The sequence below is a fragment of the Oncorhynchus mykiss genome, chromosome 14, assembly GCF_013265735.2.
Source record: "Oncorhynchus mykiss isolate Arlee chromosome 14, USDA_OmykA_1.1, whole genome shotgun sequence".
Taxonomy (NCBI): domain Eukaryota; kingdom Metazoa; phylum Chordata; class Actinopteri; order Salmoniformes; family Salmonidae; genus Oncorhynchus; species Oncorhynchus mykiss.
The window spans coordinates 14,624,636-14,644,718 of NC_048578.1; the positions used below are offsets into that span (position 1 = coordinate 14,624,636).

Here is a 20,083-nt window from a genome sequence, read left to right on the forward strand (position 1 = left end):
ATGTATGATCACAGTGATGTCCAGGGAAACTACTCCCAATGTATGATCACAGTGATGTCCAGGGAAACTACTCCCAATGTATGATTACAGTGATGTCCAGGGAAACTACTCCCAATGTATGATTACAGTGATGTCCAGGGAAACTACTCCCAATGTATGATTACAGTGCATGATGTCCAGGGAAACTATTCCCAATGTATGATTACAGTGCATGATGTCCATGGAAACGAATTCCATTAAGAGCTAACTTCATTAGGAAGTTCCTATCAACAGGGGAGATATCAGAACACAATGCTTCAGCCAGTATATTTCGCCTGTTGGACATTGCATGCTCCTTTGGCCAACAAAATAAGGCATTCTTGAGTTAACAACCTGTTAAGTGTGATAAACATACCTGCATTCGCACGCTTTCGCACACACACACACACACACACACACACACACACACACACACACACACACACACACGCACACGCACACACACCATAGGAATCAGATACAATACAGCTGGTCTAACTAGGCCACTCCAGCAATAGGAAAAGTTGAGGAGGGAAAAAAAAATAGCACAATGTCAACGTGTGTAATCGAAAGCAGAGGAACTGTTTCTGTGTCCCAACATACAGAGCACAAACAGTAAAAAGTTTCCCTTTGCTCCTTGTGATATCGTCTGGTTTAATAAAAGCATAACTTTTGCCTGACAACAAAGCTCAGAGAGAGCTGCTTAGGTACCCAATCAGGAATGAGAGCCTGAGTCACGTTGGCTGGCCCCAACCTTGCTGCCCCGAAAAAAGTGCTTCACCCAGATGTTTTCAATTAGGCAGCCTTTCCAGAGGGGGGAGAAAAAGGCTGCACTCACCAAAATGGCCGAGAGGAGAGCTCTGTTTCTCACTCAAACTGGAGATGTCAGTTGTTAGAATTGTGTAAACAAAAGTGTTGTTTTGTTATTAAGGCAAGGTTTATTTGTTGCCATGCGAATTCAATCCATTTGTTTTGAGTCTTAAATAGTCTTAACTCCATTTTTCACTGTAAATCGTGTGGCCATCCTCTTAAAATCTTCTTTAGAAACTCTTGGAGAGTACAAACTTGTTTTGGGAGAAAAGTCTTTTGAAAAATATCTCATGAGCCAAAGTTGTCTGCTTGATTCAGCTCACTTTTAATATAGCATAATATGGTCTATCTTTAGTGAGCATTACTTCTGTCATATGAAAAGGCCAACATATTTTCAAGAGCAGTTCCTCTTTTATCAATTGCCAAACATGCCATAACTATTCAGTTACACGCTGGTGTGCATGTATAATGAAAGCTAATAAAAAGTGAATTTAGAGAGATGCTTCAAAGCACACATGCCCCCCCCACACACACACACACACATTACTCCATACATAATTTTTAAATAAACACCTGCCAACACTGTAAAAACAGGTAAAGCTTAAATCACCCTTCACCGTCAAAACCTTCTGACACAGCCAGGATACAGTAGACTGCCCTGCACCTTTTTCCCCTCTTGATGGAAAACCTCTAAAATAAGAGAGAAGACAACAATAACATGAACATTCTTCTCTGAAACCAGTCTCTCTCTCTCCTTGTCTCCAGGCCTGATGCTGCTGAAGCTCACTCTGGCCCTCTCCCACAGCTCAAACCTCAATCCCCCCTCCTCCTCTCCACCTCCCTCCTTTCTCTCCATCTCTCTCCGCTCCTAAATTATCTGTCTGCCTGCGGGAGATAGCCTTCCTGGGACAGGAAGGCTATCAACTGCAGGCTGAAAGAAAAGAGGAGGGGGTTTAGACTTTGAAAAAAACTCACATCCTCTTTCCCCCCTCTCGTTTGATGTCACAGGGGTGGTGGCGTGACTTAATGGCACCTGGAAGGTGCTGATGATATAGGGTCTGGGAATCGAGATCCCTAAAAGTACAGGAGCGTTTTTCTTTCAATTTGAAATGGAGATGCAGTGTAGTTTTGTCCAGAGAAAACAATGGAGGCCCAGGGGGAGGTGTGTGTGTGTGTGTGTGTGTGTTGCAGTGTCAGTCACGTGTAGAACAAATCATTCTGTGGCTGGGATCAATTATTACTGCATTGAAAATGAGCCTAAATCCACCCCTCCCACCCCCCCTCACACACACACACACACACATCTCTCCCCAATCTCCCTTGCACACTCTCTTTCTCGAACTACTAACTTTTTACTAGTCCAAGTAGTGGAATCTTGTTTTGCTGGAATTGGACCAGATTTACTGCAACATTTCCTTTACAGACCAGTCAAGCTAAGTGGACTCGAGCAGCATAGCTATTACAATAACCACACTGTAGATGACTACATTACTATCCTGTTGCCACACAATGATAACGTGAGTGTAACGTTAAATAACAGTAGACAGTAAACAACACCCGAAGACACAGTTTATCAGCTTGAACCCGTTTCTATACCGGCTGGGCGCTAACAAAAGGTTACACCTACACCAGTTAGCCAATCATAGACATTCCTATTTCAAAGTTACCCAGTAAGCCCATGGCCCTGTTGCTGTTTGATCATTTGTTCCATAGACCAAAACAGCAGGACATTCCCAGTGGACCTGATACTCTGTGCTCAGACCACGCGTGCTGAAAAGACCAGGAATGACCTGCAAAATGAGGCGAAACAACCAAAATTCACAGAGGTCAAACTAAAGTCCATGCGAGCACTTTGGAGCGCGCACACACCTCTCGCCACATTCATTTATTATTCCAACGGGAAACCTGTGCTCTCTTTGGAAGACGACCGAGTCAAATGGAGGGGCGGGATGAGGCAGCCGACCAAGCAGACCGCTTAAAGACCGTTTTGAAACATATGGTCAGTCTGTGGTCTGAGGCTGACCCTTTGTTGACATTAGTCAACCTAATGTAGTGCTTATAGCATTTATGTTCAATGGCATCTCTATTCTATTAATAAAACTACTGTATTGATGTGTGCTAAATATGCGTTTGATCGCATATTTTGTCGGCACATTTTATGGTGTATATACAGTACAGGGGGGGGGAGGGGGGGGACTTAGCAACACATGGCCTGGATAAGGACCTACAGCCTTGTTTTCAACATGAGCCTTCATCGTTGCTAAACAAACGCTCATTGTGAGCGACGATTGCCGCTAGCTTTGAAACCGGGAGAGATAGAGAGAAAGTTTAACAAGTAAACAGAGACAGCTTAGTGTGGCTTCTGTGTTGTGGGGACATGCCCCACAATGCTATCACTGGAACAGCATTGCTATTGGAACAGTCACAGTAATTATTCCAGGGGGAATGCTTTAGAGTGGTAGCATGACAACTGGAGTGTTGATTTCTTGGCATGGAAGATAATATGTATGAACTTGAACACGATACTTGACCTCCTGCCCTGTAATCCACCTATTAAACAAAACACTGAAAACAAAATAATAGGGCAGCTGTATGTGTGTGTGTGTGTGTGTGTGTGTGTGTGTGTGTGTGTGTGTGTGTGTGTGTGTGTGTGTGTGTGTGTGTGTGTGTGGTGTTTTTTTCTCCCTGCATGCCTGTGAGGAGGGGTTTATAGTTTGTGTCTCGTAAAAGACAGGTACTTAGAGAGAGTCTCCTGTTTGTCTCAACTTTGACCTCAGAGAGGACCACCTACATGGGACGACCAGCATACGCATCAACTCCATGAAGGCTGTGAGAACCCTGGCGATGACCATTACAAAACACATATCCAGCCAATTTACCCAGTGAATTTACTGTCTCGCTTGCCTCAGAAACCCTTCATCCCCCATACCAACAACCATATCATATGGTACCAGGGCAGCGCAGCCCTCACTCTACCTTGTTGACCTGCCTGTAGAGGTTTTACGTTTCATAGTGCTTTTCTATCTACACTACATTAAGCACTCCACCCGCTACTAATGCCCTAATCACATTTCCTCACGGTTCAAGTCTGAGGAGTTTATTGGACCTGGGGTTCAAACAGTAGTTGTTTTCTTTCAAATACTTTGAGCATTTGATTGAGCTGAATCAAGCACAGCTACAGTATTTGAAATGAACTAAAGACTATTAGAACCCAGGTCTGGTTTAAGTGTGCTGGACTGACACCAGGCATGTTAAAAGACATTCAAGGTTGATTCGCAGTCTATTTCATGTCCAGTAAGCATGCTTCTAACTGCGTGGCTACATTAATAAACAGTCTGTTTTTCCAACTGTTTCGAAGTATACAAGACGATAGAGGGTTATTGTCTGGACAAAATGTTTCTTGCAAAGGAGAGGGGGAATAAAGAAAAAGAAAATGTGAGGAAGAGAAAGATGGGAGAGAGATAATGAAGAAAGGGGGTCAACTCCACTGTCCTGAGTAAAATAAACACTAATAAGAGCCGTCTATCTAGCCTAGCCATCTGCATTCCCCTGTTGCTATGTCCAGAACACCAGTCCACCAGAACACCAGGCCACCAGGCAGAATGCTGATGCCCCCCTCCTCAGTTTGTGAGATGATCCGAAACGTATCCCAAGTCTTTTTTTTCTCCACTCCAACTCCCACTTCCCTATTCCTCCGTCAATGAGGAGGGGGTCCCATACACAACCCTAAATCTGTCATTGAATGACGCTGGCACAGACAAAAAAATAACAAAGCCCACTGAACCAGTGCCAGAGCGGAGCAACACTATATCTGTGAAGGCAAAACAAAGGAAGGACTGTTGCGGTCGGCAGTGTTTATTTCCAGAAGGAACAATGCTTTCGGCAGGGCAAGAAGTGATGTAGCACTTCAGGCTCTCTCCTAAAAGATCCTTTATTCATTTTCACAATGAGCAAAAGAAAACAATTCAGGCTGGAGCTGGAGGGAGTGGGCTTGAAAGTGTGAGAGTGGAGAGAGAGCGAGAAGGGCAGAGAGTGAAAATAACAGAAAGACAGAGAGACGTAGAGAGAGAGAGAGAGAAAGAGAGAAAGAGAGAGAGAGAGAGAGAGAAAGACGGCCAGACAACCTGACCAATATTGACTGAAGGGTCGAGCGATAAACCGGGTTGTTACAACATGTTCTGAAACAAGATTGTTACAATATGTTCTAAAGCAGGATGTTACAACATGTTCTAAAGCAGGTTGTTACAACATGTTCTAAAGCAGGTCGTTACAACATGTTCTAAAGCAGGTTATTAGAACATGTTCTAAAGCAGGTTGTTACAACATGTTCTAAAGCAGGTCGTTACAACATGTTCTAAAGCTGGTTGTTAAAACATGTTCTAAAGCAGTTCATTACAACATGTTCTAAAGCAGGTTGTTACAACGTGTTCTAAAGCAGGTCGTTACAACATGTTCTAAAGCAGGTCGTTACAACATGTTCTAAAGCAGGTTGTTACAACATGTTCTAATGCAGGTCATTACAACATGTTCTAAAGCAGGTCGTTACAACATGTTCTAAAGCAGTTCATTACAACATGTTCTAAAGCAGGTCGTTACAACATGTTCTAAAGCAGTTCATTACAACATGTTCTAAAGCAGGTCGTTACAACATGTTCTAAAGCAGTTCATTACAACATGTTCTAAAGCAGGTTGTTACAACATGTTCTAAAGCAGGTTGTTACAACATGTTCTAATGCAGGTCATTACAACATGTTCTAAAGCAGGTCGTTACAACATGTTCTAAAGCAGGATGTTACAACATGTTCTAAAGCCGGTTGTTAAAACATGTTCTAAAGCAGGTCGTTACAACATGTTCTAAAGCAGTTCATTACAACATGTTCTTAAGCAGGTCGTTACAACCTGTTCTAAAGCAGGTCGTTACAACATGTTCTAAAGCAGGTCGTTACAACACGTTCTAAAGCAGGTCGTTACAACACGTTCTAAAGCAGGTCGTTACAACATGTTCTAAAGCAGGCCGTTACAACATGTTCTAAAGCAGGTTATTAGAACATGTTCTAAAGCAGGTTGTTACAACATGTTCTAAAGCAGGTTGTTACAACATGTTCTAAAGCAGGTAATTTCAACATGTTCTAAAGCAGGTTATTAGAACATGTTCTAAAGCAGGTTGTTACAACATGTTCTAAAGCAGGTCGTTGCAACATGTTCTAAAGCAGGTTATTAGAACATGTTCTAAAGCAGGTTGTTACAACATGTTCTAAAGCAGGTTGTTACAACATGTTCTAAAGCAGGTCGTTACAACATGTTCTAAAGCAGGTTATTAGAACATGTTCTAAAGCAGGTTGTTACAACATGTTCTAAAGCTGGTTGTTACAACATGTTCTAAAGCAGGTTGTTACAACATGTTCTAAAGCAGGTTATTAGAACATGTTCTAAAGCAGGATGTTACAACATGTTCTAAAGCAGGTCGTTACATGTTCTAAAGAAGGTCATTACAACATGTTCTAAAGCAGGTTATTAGAACATGTTCTAAAGCAGGTTGTTACAACATGTTCTAAAGCAGGTCGTTACAACATGTTCTAAAGCAGGTCGTTACAACATGTTCTAAAGCAGGTTGTTACAACATGTTCTAAAGCAGGTTGTTACAACATGTTCTAATGCAGGTCATTACAACATGTTCTAAAGCAGGTCGTTACAACATGTACTAAAGCAGTTCATTACAACATGTTCTAAAGCAGGTCGTTACAACATGTTCTAAAGCAGGTCATTACAACATGTTCTAAAGCAGGTCGTTACAATACATTCTAAAGCAGGTCGTTACAACACGTTCTAAAGCAGGTCGTTACAACATGTTCTAAAGCAGGTCGTTACAACATGTTCTAAAGCAGGTTATTAGAACATGTTCTAAAGCAGGTTGTTACAACATGTTCTAAAGCAGGTCATTTCAACATGTTCTAAAGCAGGTTATTAGAACATGTTCTAAAGCAGGTTGTTACAACATGTTCTAAAGCAGGTCGTTACAATATGTTCTAAAGCAGGTTATTAGAACATGTTCTAAAGCAGGTTGTTACAACATGTTCTAAAGCAGGTTGTTACAACATGTTCTAAAGCAGGTCGTTACAATATGTTCTAAAGCAGGTCGTTACAACACATTCTAAAGCAGGTCGTTACAACACGTTCTAAAGCAGGTCGTTACAACATGTTCCAAAGCAGGTCGTTACAACATGTTCTAAAGCAGGATGTTACAACATGTTCTAAAGCAGGTTGTTAAAACATGTTCTAAAGCAGGTCGTTACAACATGTTCTAAAGCAGGTTGTTACAACATGTTCTAAAGCAGGTTGTTACAACATGTTCTAATGCAGGTCATTACAACATGTTCTAAAGCAGGTTGTTACAACATGTTCTAAAGCAGGATGTTACAACATGTTCTAAAGCAGGTTGTTAAAACATGTTCTAAAGCAGGTCGTTACAACATGTTCTAAAGCAGGTCATTACAACATGTTCTAAAGCAGTTCATTACAACATGTTCTAAAGCAGGTCGTTACAACATGTTCTAAAGCAGTTCATTACAACATGTTCTAAAGCAGGTCGTTACAACATGTTCTAAAGCAGGTCATTACAACATGTTCTAAAGCAGGTCGTTACAACACGTTCTAAAGCAGGTCGTTACAACACGTTCTAAAGCAGGTCGTTACAACATGTTCTAAAGCAGGTCGTTACAACATGTTCTAACGCAGGTTATTAGAACATGTTCTAAAGCAGGTTGTTACAACATGTTCTAAAGCAGGTCATTTCAACATGTTCTAAAGCAGGTTATTAGAACATGTTCTAAAGCAGGTCGTTACAACATGTTCTAAAGCAGGTTATTAGAACATGTTCTAAAGCAGGTTGTTACAACATGTTCTAAAGCAGGTTGTTACAACATGTTCTAAAGCAGGTCGTTACAACATGTTCTAAAGCAGGATGTTACAACATGTTCTAAAGCAGGTTGTTAAAACATGTTCTAAAGCAGGTCGTTACAACATGTTCTAAAGCAGTTCATTACAACATGTTCTAAAGCAGGTCGTTACAACATGTTCTAAAGCAGGTCATTACAACACGTTCTAAAGCAGGTCGTTACAACACGTTCTAAAGCAGGTCGTTACAACATGTTCTAAAGCAGGTCGTTACAACACGTTCTAAAGCAGGCCGTTACAACATGTTCTAAAGCAGGTTATTAGAACATGTTCTAAAGCAGGTTGTTACAACATGTTCTAAAGCAGGTAATTTCAACATGTTCTAAAGCAGGTTATTAGAACATGTTCTAAAGCAGGTTGTTACAACATGTTCTAAAGCAGGTCGTTACAACATGTTCTAAAGCAGGTTATTAGAACATGTTCTAAAGCAGGTTGTTACAACATGTTCTAAAGCTGGTTGTTACAACATGTTCTAAAGCAGGTTGTTACAACATGTTCTAAAGCAGGTTATTAGAACATGTTCTAAAGCAGGATGTTACAACATGTTCTAATGTAGGTCATTACAACATGTTCTAAAGCAGGTCATTACAACGTGTTATAAAGCAGGATGTTACAACATGTTCTAAAGCAGGTCGTTAAAACATGTTCTAAAGCAGGTCGTTACAACATGTTCTAAAGCAGGTCATTACAACATGTTCTAAAGCAGTTCATTACAACATGTTCTAAAGCAGGTCGTTACAACATGTTCTAAAGCAGTTCATTACAACATGTTATAAAGCAGGTTGTTACAACATGTTCTAAAGCAGGTTGTTACAACATGTTCTAAAGCAGGTCGTTACAACATGTTCTAAAGCAGGAAGTTACAACATGTTCTAAAGCAGGTCGTTAAAACATGTTCTAAAGCAGGTCATTACAACATGTTCTAAAGCAGTTCATTACAACATGTTCTAAAGCAGGATGTTACAACAAGTTCTAAAGCAGGTCGTTACAACATGTTCTAAAGCAGGTCGTTACAACATCTTCTAAAGCAGGTTATTAGAACATGTTCTAAAGCAGGTTGTTACAACACGTTCTAAAGCAGGTCGTTACAACATGTTCTAAAGCAGGTCGTTACAACACGTTCTAAAGCAGGCCGTTACAACATGTTCTAAAGCAGGTTATTAGAACATGTTCTAAAGCAGGTTGTTACAACATGTTCTAAAGCAGGTAATTTCAACATGTTCTAAAGCAGGTTATTAGAACATGTTCTAAAGCAGGTTGTTACAACATGTTCTAAAGCAGGTCGTTACAACATGTTCTAAAGCAGGTTATTAGAACATGTTCTAAAGCAGGTTGTTACAACATGTTCTAAAGCTGGTTGTTACAACATGTTCTAAAGCAGGTTGTTACAACATGTTCTAAAGCAGGTTATTAGAACATGTTCTAAAGCAGGATGTTACAACATGTTCTAATGTAGGTCATTACAACATGTTCTAAAGCAGGTCATTACAACGTGTTATAAAGCAGGATGTTACAACATGTTCTAAAGCAGGTCGTTAAAACATGTTCTAAAGCAGGTCGTTACAACATGTTCTAAAGCAGGTCATTACAACATGTTCTAAAGCAGTTCATTACAACATGTTCTAAAGCAGGTCGTTACAACATGTTCTAAAGCAGTTCATTACAACATGTTATAAAGCAGGTTGTTACAACATGTTCTAAAGCAGGTTGTTACAACATGTTCTAAAGCAGGTCGTTACAACATGTTCTAAAGCAGGAAGTTACAACATGTTCTAAAGCAGGTCGTTAAAACATGTTCTAAAGCAGGTCATTACAACATGTTCTAAAGCAGTTCATTACAACATGTTCTAAAGCAGGATGTTACAACAAGTTCTAAAGCAGGTCGTTACAACATGTTCTAAAGCAGGTCGTTACAACATCTTCTAAAGCAGGTTATTAGAACATGTTCTAAAGCAGGTTGTTACAACATGTTCTAAAGCAGGTTGTTACAACATGTTCTAAAGCAGGTCGTTACAACATGTTCTAAAGCAGGTTATTAGAACATGTTCTAAAGCAGTTCATTACAACATGTTCTAAAGCAGGTCGTTACAACATGTTCTAAAGCAGGATGTTACAACATGTTCTAAAGCAGGTTGTTAAAACATGTTCTAAAGCAGGTCGTTACAACATGTTCTAAAGCAGGTCATTACAACATGTTCTAAAGCAGTTCATTACAACATGTTCTAAAGCAGGTCGTTACAACATTTTCTAAAGCAGTTCATTACAACATGTTCTAAAGCAGGTCGTTACAACATGTTCTAAAGCAGGTCATTACAACACGTTCTAAAGCAGGTCGTTACAACACGTTCTAAAGCAGGTCGTTACAACATGTTCTAAAGCAGGTCGTTACAACATGTTCTAAAGCAGGTCTTTACAACATGTTCTAAAGCAGTTCATTACAACATGTTCTAAAGCAGGTCGTTACAACATATTCTAAAGCAGGTTGTTACATCATGTTCTAATGCAGGTCGTTACAACATGTTCTAAAGCAGGTTGTTACAGCATGTTCTAAAGCAGGTGCTATCAAATCAAACTCTGAATCCCAAATGATGGAAAAAAAACAAATCAACAAACAATGTCAATTATACTCACTTAATCTGATACCAAGAGGCATGTTCAAAACAAGTCAGCGGCAACTTCTGTTTCATAGCAAGCTCAGCGCTATGTCAGGTTGTTTATGATACCAATCATTGAGACGGCATACTGAGCTGAATTCTTTCTTCTAGTCTATCCAAAACATTGTGCACAGTGCAAAGCACAAGAACAGCAGCTGTCAAAGTGTTTTCAACAATCAATATGACTACTTCTAAAAGGCTAATGGATTTAAAGCTGAGAAAGTGAAAGCGTTTCCCTCTTTAGGGACCTTAAAAGTTACGTTTTGATTGGAAATGTATCCGTCTAAGCCCAAAACCTTAGCCTGCCATACGTCCCACCACTGAGCAGTACAGTACCTGAGACTACCTTCAAGTAGGGCATATCCAAAAGGCCACTATCACCCACATGAAAGGTAGTTTAAAACCATCAAAGAGCTATTACACTTCAGAAGTAACAATAAAGAGAGTGCCTATACAGTTATGGGGTATGTTTAAGTCATCTCTCAGAGGACAGAAAAAGTATAAAACGTCACTGGACTTTGAGAACAGGGTTTGTACATGGAAAACCTAAGAAATATGTTAAGCATTATTTCTCTGATCGACTGCAGAGTTTTCAAACGAAGAGATTAGTATCTGTGGTGGGGCAGGCAAAACGGGAGAGCATTTGATATCCCCTTTTGACCAAACTAACATTAAGTTAAATGACTTAACGCCATTTTGCCAAATCTGTGATTTTAATCATATTTGAGTTTGCCTCCAAATACCCGATTATTGTATTGGATTTCAATTTCAGTTTTTGTAATGGTTGAAGTGGTATCCACAAAAACTGTCAAAGCATCCGATTACTGTCATACTGTTAGAGCGTTTCAGGATAGGCCCTTTGCAAGCAACTTCCAATAATAAAAAACACATTTTCTTGAAGGAAGCAGCAGTGAAATCTTTTCTGGTTGCGCTCAGAAAACTCCCAATTTATAAATGCGTATCATCAAGCCTGTAATAACATGAAATTCTAGGTTCCAGTTGAAATTTCCAATACACATATATAGCATATAGAATCACATGTTTTAGATCTGAGGAGTGGCTAGGGCTTAACCACCCAAAGCTGGGTTTACAGTTTCAGCACTGCACTTCAGAGGATTTAACTCCACCCCCAAGGGAAGAGGTGCATCACATAATGCAAACTGAATAGAGAGCTTAAGTTTCAGTCTTCGAGATTTCTTCCCCTTCTTCTCTCCCCGAAAATCTTTTCACACTCTTAGGAGGTCATGCAATTTTAACGGTCACATATTGCCTGTAGAGCCCGGCCCAGTGGTGGAGGAGAGTACCACAGGAACACCCTTAAACTAAAACAGCCTCAGGTTTAAAACTCTGTGATATTGGCCGGATATAGTCTACCTGCACTAACTCATCATGATATTTTCTTTGTGTGTTCCATTACTACCTATAGAAACCTGGAACAATTCATCATGGATCTTTATCATATGAAGCAACCCAGGACGATAATGCCTGCGAAAGAGAAAAAGTGCTACGTTTCGATTTGTGTAGTTCTTATTCACTGATAAGAATATCCAAGTTCATAACAGCATGAGCACAGCAGAAACACAGGATACGAGGCACTCATTTCCCCTTCCCAGAAAACACAGACAAATGCTAGAAGGATTGTTATGGCCAGTCCTTTTTGGGAACTGGAACAATACAGTTATCTTGCCAAAAACCAAGGCCTACTTACTCATGTCCAAGGCAATTTAGATTTTATGTAACACAGGACTTTTAGCAATATATTTAAAAAAGGAATGTAATTAATGTGCATACGAATGCACTAGGTATACCTGTTTTATGTGCGACTTGGATATTTTCCTTTCACTCCCAGGTTTTCCAGTCGAAACCTTGATCTCATTTCATTTAATCCCACTAAACGACTTCAACGGCTGTACGGGTTCCAATTATGCTGTCTGGAAGCCATCGACCACAATGTGAAGAAGCCATTGCCCTCCAAAAAGAGAAGAGAAATAAACGCACTACTAACCTCAGCCCTCTGCGTCCTGGGATGACTGGCGTCCGTCTCGATGGCGTACACATCCACCAGGTAGAGGTCAGAGCCCTGTTCCCGGTCCAGTTCGGCTGCGGTCTGGATCACTCCAGTATGGCGGCCTATGGTGAACAGGCGTCCCATGGCCTTGCTGCCGCTGCGGACTGACACAATGAAAAATTCCACCTTGGTGGCTGAGCCTCTGGGGCTGGAGGCATCCAGGGAGATGACGTTGGTGCCCGGTGGTTGGCCCTCCTTCAGGATGGTGATGTATTTGGGCTGGGAGAAGACGGGCCCATCGGCGCCCTGGAGGATTATGGCGAGCTCGGTCCTGGAGGTCTTCCTGTCCGAGCCATGGTCGGTGGCCGACACGGTCAGGCTGTAGATGAGGCGAGACGGCACCAGCTGTGAGGCCAAGCGGATATCCCCGCTGTAGCGGTCCATGATGAACGTGTCCGAGTCCCCCTTCACCAGCTCGTACTCCACCTCGCCGTTGGAGCCCTCGTCAGGATCGAACGCCACCACCGTCGTGAGGATGGAGCCAATGACTATGGTGGATTCCGCAACCAGAGCATTCTGGGAAACAAACGTGGGGACATTGTCATTCAGGTCCGTCACCCATATTGTGACATTTTTCAAGGCAAAGCGCCGGAATTCCACAGGAACTGCCTGGTCAGTGGCTTTAACTGTCAACTCAAAGAGATTGGAGAACTCTCTGTCAATCTCCTTGTTTGTGAATATGAGCCCACTGCTGGAGTCAATGCTGAAGTGACCTCCCCTGGGTGTCTGTTGAACTATGGAGTATTCCAGCTGTCCGTTAATGTCTGCATCCGTGTCATGAGCAGTGATTGTCATTACTGATGCAGAGAGGGGCATATTTTCAGGAATGGATTTAAAAATGTCACCAGGGGTAAATATAGGAGGATTGTCATTGAAATCTCTGACATGAATGACCACAGGAATTGTTGAGGACCTTGGTGGTCTCCCATTGTCCTTTGCAGTGATGTTCAGTTTGTAAAAAGACTGAGTTTCAAAATCCATCTTTTTTACTAGGAAGATGCTCCCTGTGTTGGGGCTAATGCTAAATGTCCCGTGGTTGTTTGTGGCTGTGATGCTGTATGTTATGTCTGTGTTATGACCCGAATCAGAGTCCGTGGCTGTCACTGAGGCCACCAGCTCTCCAATCCTCATATTCTCCAGAACATCCACAGATATGGCAGATTTGGGGAAGGAGGGGGAGTTATCATTCTCATCCTGTATGCTAATGCTGAGCATACAGGACGAGGAGAGGGGCACAGCTCCAGAATCAACAGCAATCATTTTTAACGAGTAGGAGGATGTCACCTCATAGTCCAGCTTTCCCACTAGTGTGACCTGTCCTGAGCTGCTGTCGATGGTGAACTGGCTCTCCTCGTTGCCCTCCTTTATGTGATAGTGGACCAGTCCGTTTTTGCTCTCATCCACATCGACGGCAGACACCCTCAGCAGCTGCGTCATGTTCTGGGCCGACTCGGAGATGGAGGCCTGGTAAATGTCTTTGGTGAACTTGGGCGGGTTGTCATTGATGTCTTGGATGTAAACCTGCACTTTAGCCTGGTCTCTCAGAGGCTTGGGGAGCCCCTGGTCTGAGGAAACTACTGTAAAGCTGAACACCGCTGCGCCTCTCTGTCTCATTAGTGACTCACGGTCCAACTGCAGAGTACTGGTCAACTCCCCCGTGATGGCGTTCAGCTCAAAGTTGGGCTGTTGAGTCTCAAACGTGTACCTGACCTCACTATTGGGGCCAAAGTCCTTATCCACTGCAAACACTCGCCCTACCAGCGACCCTCTCTTCTGCTCTTCCTCAAAGTGGAACACATAATTAGTGCTGTTAAAGAGGGGGCGATTGTCATTCACGTCGTCCAGAATTACACTGACATTGACACTGGCACTTAGTGGCTCCACTGCCCTGTCTGTGGCCACCAGCACTAAGTTATATCTGTCCTGGACTTCTCTGTCTAGCTCAGCCTTAATATACAACTGCCCGTCTGGAAAGATCCCAAATACGTTGGCTGTGTTCCCGTCAACTATGTCATACATAACCTCCCCATTCAGGCCTGAGTCTTTGTCGGTGGCTTCCACCTTAAAAAAGCGACTGTTGACTGGTTCAGACTCTAAAATAATGACCTCGTAGGAGAGCTGATCAAACATGGGAGAGTTGTCATTGACGTCGTACACGCTGACTGTTAACATTAGAGTGGAAGTGAGCAGGGGGACCCCCATATCAGAGGCCAGGACCTCCACCTGGTAGGAGCTGGTGGTGAGCTCCAGCGGCCCTGTCAGTGTGATAAGCCCATGTTTCTCATGGATGTGGAACAGGCCTTTGGGGTTCTGCTTGAGGCTATAGACCACCATGCCATTGGTGCCCTCGTCAGGGTCGGCAGCTTTAGCTTGGAATATCAGATGCCCTGTGCGCCAGTTCTCCACTGCACTGACGTGCTCGGTGGTGTGGATAAAATGGGGTGCGTTATCATTTAAATCCTTCACTGTGATGTTGACGAGGGCTTCGCCTGTTACCTCACCACCTCTGGCTATGACTTTGAGTTGATAGAAAGGCTGCTCCTCTCTGTCTATCTGACTGGATGCTTTGATTTGACCTGTTGCACTACTGACAGTAAACAGCCCCCTCTGGTCCCCTGAGGTGATTAAATATGTGATATTTGTATTCAGATCGACAGTGGTGGCAGATACAGTGCCAATAACTGTGCCAATGCCCACATTTTCAAACATGACAAAACTGTAGGCGTTCTGACTAAAGGTAGGGGGGTTGTCCTGTGTGTCTATGACATTAATGGTGACGATGGCCTGGGTGTGTGAACGGAGGTCTCTACCATCTGCTGCTGTCACCTGCAGCTGGTAGGCGGTCTTCTCCTCTCTATCCAGCGGCACCAGGGTGGTGATTTTGCCTGAGTTACTATTAATGTGAAATTTAGATGTGTCTCCAGCAGATATGATATACTTCACTGTGCCATTTCCCCCCAGGTCAGGGTCCGTGGCTAATGCAGTGGTTATGAACGAGCCAGAGGGTTCATTCTCTTTGACATTGGCAAAGTACTGGACTGGGTAGAAGACTGGCCTATTGTCATTGATATCACTCAGAGTTACGTTTACTTTACCAATGGAGTGGAGAGGGGGACAACCGGAGTCTGTCGCCTGGATGTAAAGTAAATAACTCCCTTGGTCCTCCCTGTCCAGTTCTGTGGCTGTGCTTAACCTGCCTGATACAACTTCCAGGCGGAACAACTCTTGTACACTAGACGGGGTCTCCGGGTCAAAAGAGAACCGGATAGTTCCATTGGCTCCAAGGTCATCATCTGAGGCTGACAGCACTAGGAGCTCAGCACCGGCTGGAGAGTGCTCCACCAGGGACACATGATATGTGCTCTGTGTAAATGTGGGCACTTGGTCATTCACGTCAGTTATGTTGACTATCAATTTAGTGTAGGAGATTTTGGGTTGCAACCCCTGGTCTTTGGCACTGATGTTGAGCACTATTTCAGATGCTACTTCCCTATCCAACAAAGCGGCGCTGGTAACCAGACCACTGTTTTCACTGATGGCAAACCAGCCCAAACCGTTTCCAGACACCAGGGAGTAGCGAAGGTTGGCATTTTGCCCGGAGTCGCCATCTGTTGCAGAGACCCCTTTAATGTAGCTGCCTTTTGGAATGTCTTCACTGATATCTACTCTGTACATGACTTCCTGGAATATGGGTGGGTGGTCATTGATATCATTCACAAAAATAACCAGGCTGGCAAAAGAGGACCTGGCCATGGGTTTGCCATTGTCTGATACCGACACAGTCAGGTTGTAGGAGGAAATGCGCTCTCTGTCTAGAACACTAGCCACTTTGATCAAGCTTAGGTTGGGAACTGGGGAAGTGTGCACTTCAAAGTGTCTCTGTTCATTGCCCCCCAATATTGAGACAGATATATTACCATTAGCTGTGGGAGAGTCGGAATCTGAGACTGTCAATAAGGCTACCACTGTACCAATCTGAGCATTTTCATCAACAGAGGCAAACTTAGATGTGGTGGGGAAATATCTAAACTTCACAACTGGGTCATTATCATTGACATCCAGTAGTTTGATAGTGGCCTCTGACCTACCTGACAGAGAAGGTACACCGTTGTCCATAGCATGAATAGTCATAGAGTATTCTTTCTTACTCTCATAATCCAAACGTTCTTTTATAACGATGGTACCTGCTTTAGGATCGATTTGAAAAGGTGTTCCCTCGTCTAAAAAGTACCTGATGTCTGCATTAGCTCCCTCGTCTTGGTCTGATGCTGTTATCTGCAGAACACTAGAACCCACTGCCGTATCTTCAAAAACATTTGTTTGATATTGGTCATGATCAAACATAGGGGGGTTGTCATTGATATCTTGAATAGTTACATTTACTTGCAGGTACCCAAACTTCTTAGGGTCTCCTTTGTCCTCCACTTCAATCAAGAGTTGGTAGAAGGGAGTGATTTCCCTGTCCAAGCCTCCAGTTGAAACGAGGTGACAGAATGCCCCCTCTCCACTAGGATTCACTGTAATATCCAAACGGAATTTCCTTTGCTCGTTGCCATTCACTATTCTGTAGGTGGTGTGATCCACTCCATTACTCCCAATGTCAGAATCTGTAGCCGTGTCCAGAATCACTTGTCTGCCACTGCTGGCGTCTTCTTTAAACGAAACTACAATTGATGCGTCGGGAAACACTGGCGAATTATCATTTATATCCAGTACAACAATCCTAACTTCGGTAGGATAGGTAGGTTGGCTGGAGAGGACCACCACATTGATGACATTACTTTGCAAAATCTCCCTGTCAATCACAGAGGAGGTGTAAATGACTCCAGTGGTGCCATTAATTGCAAAAAGTTTGTGGTTTTCACTGAAGCGATAGGTGAAGCTGGGTCTCGTCTCTATCGTCCCCACATAGGTACCAAACGGTTGCTCCTCCAATACCTGAAACTCTTGACGAACTTGGCTGGATGAAGAATATTGCGACAGAGTCCATAGCATCAATAAAATCAAATGGAACCGGCCTAAGTCCCTACCTGTGAGCGCCATGGTCGAAATCCAAGTCCACCTTTATTATAAAAAGTCCATGCCGAAGATGCATCAACTTTATTCGAGTTTGGCCAACGCTAAAGCATTGTATTCCAAAAGTGCGCGACACACTGTGGTAATTCCAGAAATTATACGGATATTTCCACTGAAGTATTTTCTCCCGTATCTAGATGTAGTAATTGAATCCTTGGGATGCAATGAATCCGTGGTGCTCAGACTTCCCTTGCTTGTCAATTAAGTTTCGCCACTACTCCCCTGTAGCAGAACGCATCGTATGTGAGCGGCAATGCATGATGGTTTATATGCGCAATACACTTACGGATGAATAGGAACTACAAAAGTGAAAAATACATGCCAATATTAATTCCTCTCCGTTGTCAAAAGTGTATCCAAAAGTTAAAAGTGATTAAATAATTGCTTTAATAGAATATGGAAAGCAAGGCACAAATACTCTCAGTTGTACCAATATAATGTCCCGCGGAATAACGGTGCAGAAGCTTCAGACATCATACACGCTTAGGTACCTACTAACTTAGAACAAAACTCGAGTTAGACAAACTCCCTCCCACCTGTGATCCCATTGGACAACTGTGCTCCTGCTCGCCCTCCTTGCCTTTCCTTTCTATTGTAAACCGGAGCCCTTGTCGTGGCTTGTGGAGGACAACGTCAATCAAATTAAAGAAATATCTTTATGGCATGAGAGACATGTAATGAGTGTACCGTTAGTTTGTAACAAATATAGCTTATTAGGTTACAATATGGAATGCACTGATCTACCTAAACCACACAGGTTGATTAGAAAAGTATCTAGTATTAATCTCCAAGTGGAAGTCTACCAATTGCATTTATCATATAGTCACACATTTAAAAATATATATATGTTACCCAATGTATCTTGTTACTCCTAATGTAAAAATGCAAAACAAGATTGCAATTTGGAAATATACAGAGAGTATCATGTGTCTTCTTATGAGGAGGGATAGTTTACATATAAGTATGTACCTCCATCTAGTGTCTTAATTAAATCATCAAGCAGCAAGAAGGTACAATTATATTCCACCTATGTTTGATAGAAGGCAACATGCAGCGAAAATATCGCACATACTGTAGTTTACTAACGGTCCAATAATATTCTTAAGTGACTGAATAGATTACTCCAAATACCTAAATGACTCCAATATGTTAGTAGTATGTAACATTAAACATTTTAACTTTCAATTGGCTTGTCATGTGACTTTAAATATATACAGTACCAGTCAAAAGTTTGGACACCCCTTACTCATTCAAGGGTTTTTCTTTATTTTCACTATTATCTACGTTGTAGAATAATAGCGAAGACATTAAAACTATGAAAAAACACATAAGGAATCAAGTACTGTAGTAACCAAAAAAGTGTTAAACAAATCAAAATATATTTTATATTTGAGATTCTTCAAAGTTGCCACCCTTTTCCTTGATGACAGCTTTGCACACTCTTGGCATTCTCTCAACCAGCTTCATGAAGTAGTCACCTGGAATGCATTTCAATTAACAGGTATGTCTTATTAAAAGTTAATTTGTGGAATTTCGTTCCTTCTTAATGCGTTTAAGCCAATCAGTTGTGTTGTGACAAGGTAGGGTGGTATACAGAAGCCCTATTTGGTAAAATACCACATACCACAATACCACAAGTTTCTTCAAGTGCATTCGCATAAACCATCCAGCACTATGATGAAACTGGCTCTCATCAGGACCACCACAGGAAAGGAAGACCCAGAGTTACCTCTGCTGCAGAGGATAAGTTCATTAGAGTTTCCTACCTCAGAAATTGCAGCCCAAAGAAATGCTTCACAGAGTTCAAGTAACAGACACATCTCAACTGTTCAGAGGAGACTGTGTGAATCAGGCCATGGTTGAATGGCTGCAAATAAACCACTACTAAAGGACACCAATAACAGGAAGAGACTTGCTTGGGCCAAGAAACACGAGCAATGGACATTAGACTGTCAGTGATTTGTTTGGAATTCAAGGCACACTTAGCAAGCATGGCTACCACAGCATTCTGCAGCTATATGCCATCCCATCTAGTTTGCGCTTAGTGGGACTATCATTTGTTTTCAACAGGACAGTGACTCAACACACCTCCAGGCTGTGAAAGGGCTATTTGACCAAAATGGAGAGTGATGGTGTGCTGCATCAGATTGTAACGACCGTTGGTGGAAGAAGGTGAGGACCAAGATGCAGCGTGGTAAGTTTTCATCATTATTTTAATAAACTGAACACTAAATAAAAGAAGGAACAAAATAAACAACCGAAACATCTCCGCCAGGTGCAAAACACACTAAACAGAAAATAACTACCCACAAACCAGGAAAACAGGCTGCCTAAGTATGGTTCTCAATCAGAGACAACGATTGACAGCTGCCTCTGATTGGGAACCATACCAGGCCAAAACCAGAAATACAAAACATAGAACAAAAACATAGAATGCCCACCCCAACTCACACCCTGACCAAACTAAAATAGAGACATAAAAAAGGAACTAAGGTCAGGATGT

General features: G+C 42.2%; 1 protein-coding gene across 1 annotated transcript in view; it reads right to left on the bottom strand.

Annotated features, from left to right (window-relative positions):
• The window catches only part of LOC110488886 (protocadherin Fat 4), a 100,009-nt gene extending 81,963 nt beyond the window's left edge, over window positions 1-18,046 (bottom strand). The window contains exon 1 of the mRNA XM_021561327.2: window positions 12,442-18,046. Coding sequence (XP_021417002.2) covers window positions 12,442-17,547 — 5,106 coding nt within the window. The 5' untranslated portion in view covers window positions 17,548-18,046. The remainder of the gene's footprint in view (window positions 1-12,441) is intronic.
• Window positions 18,047-20,083: the final 2,037 nt, after the last annotated feature.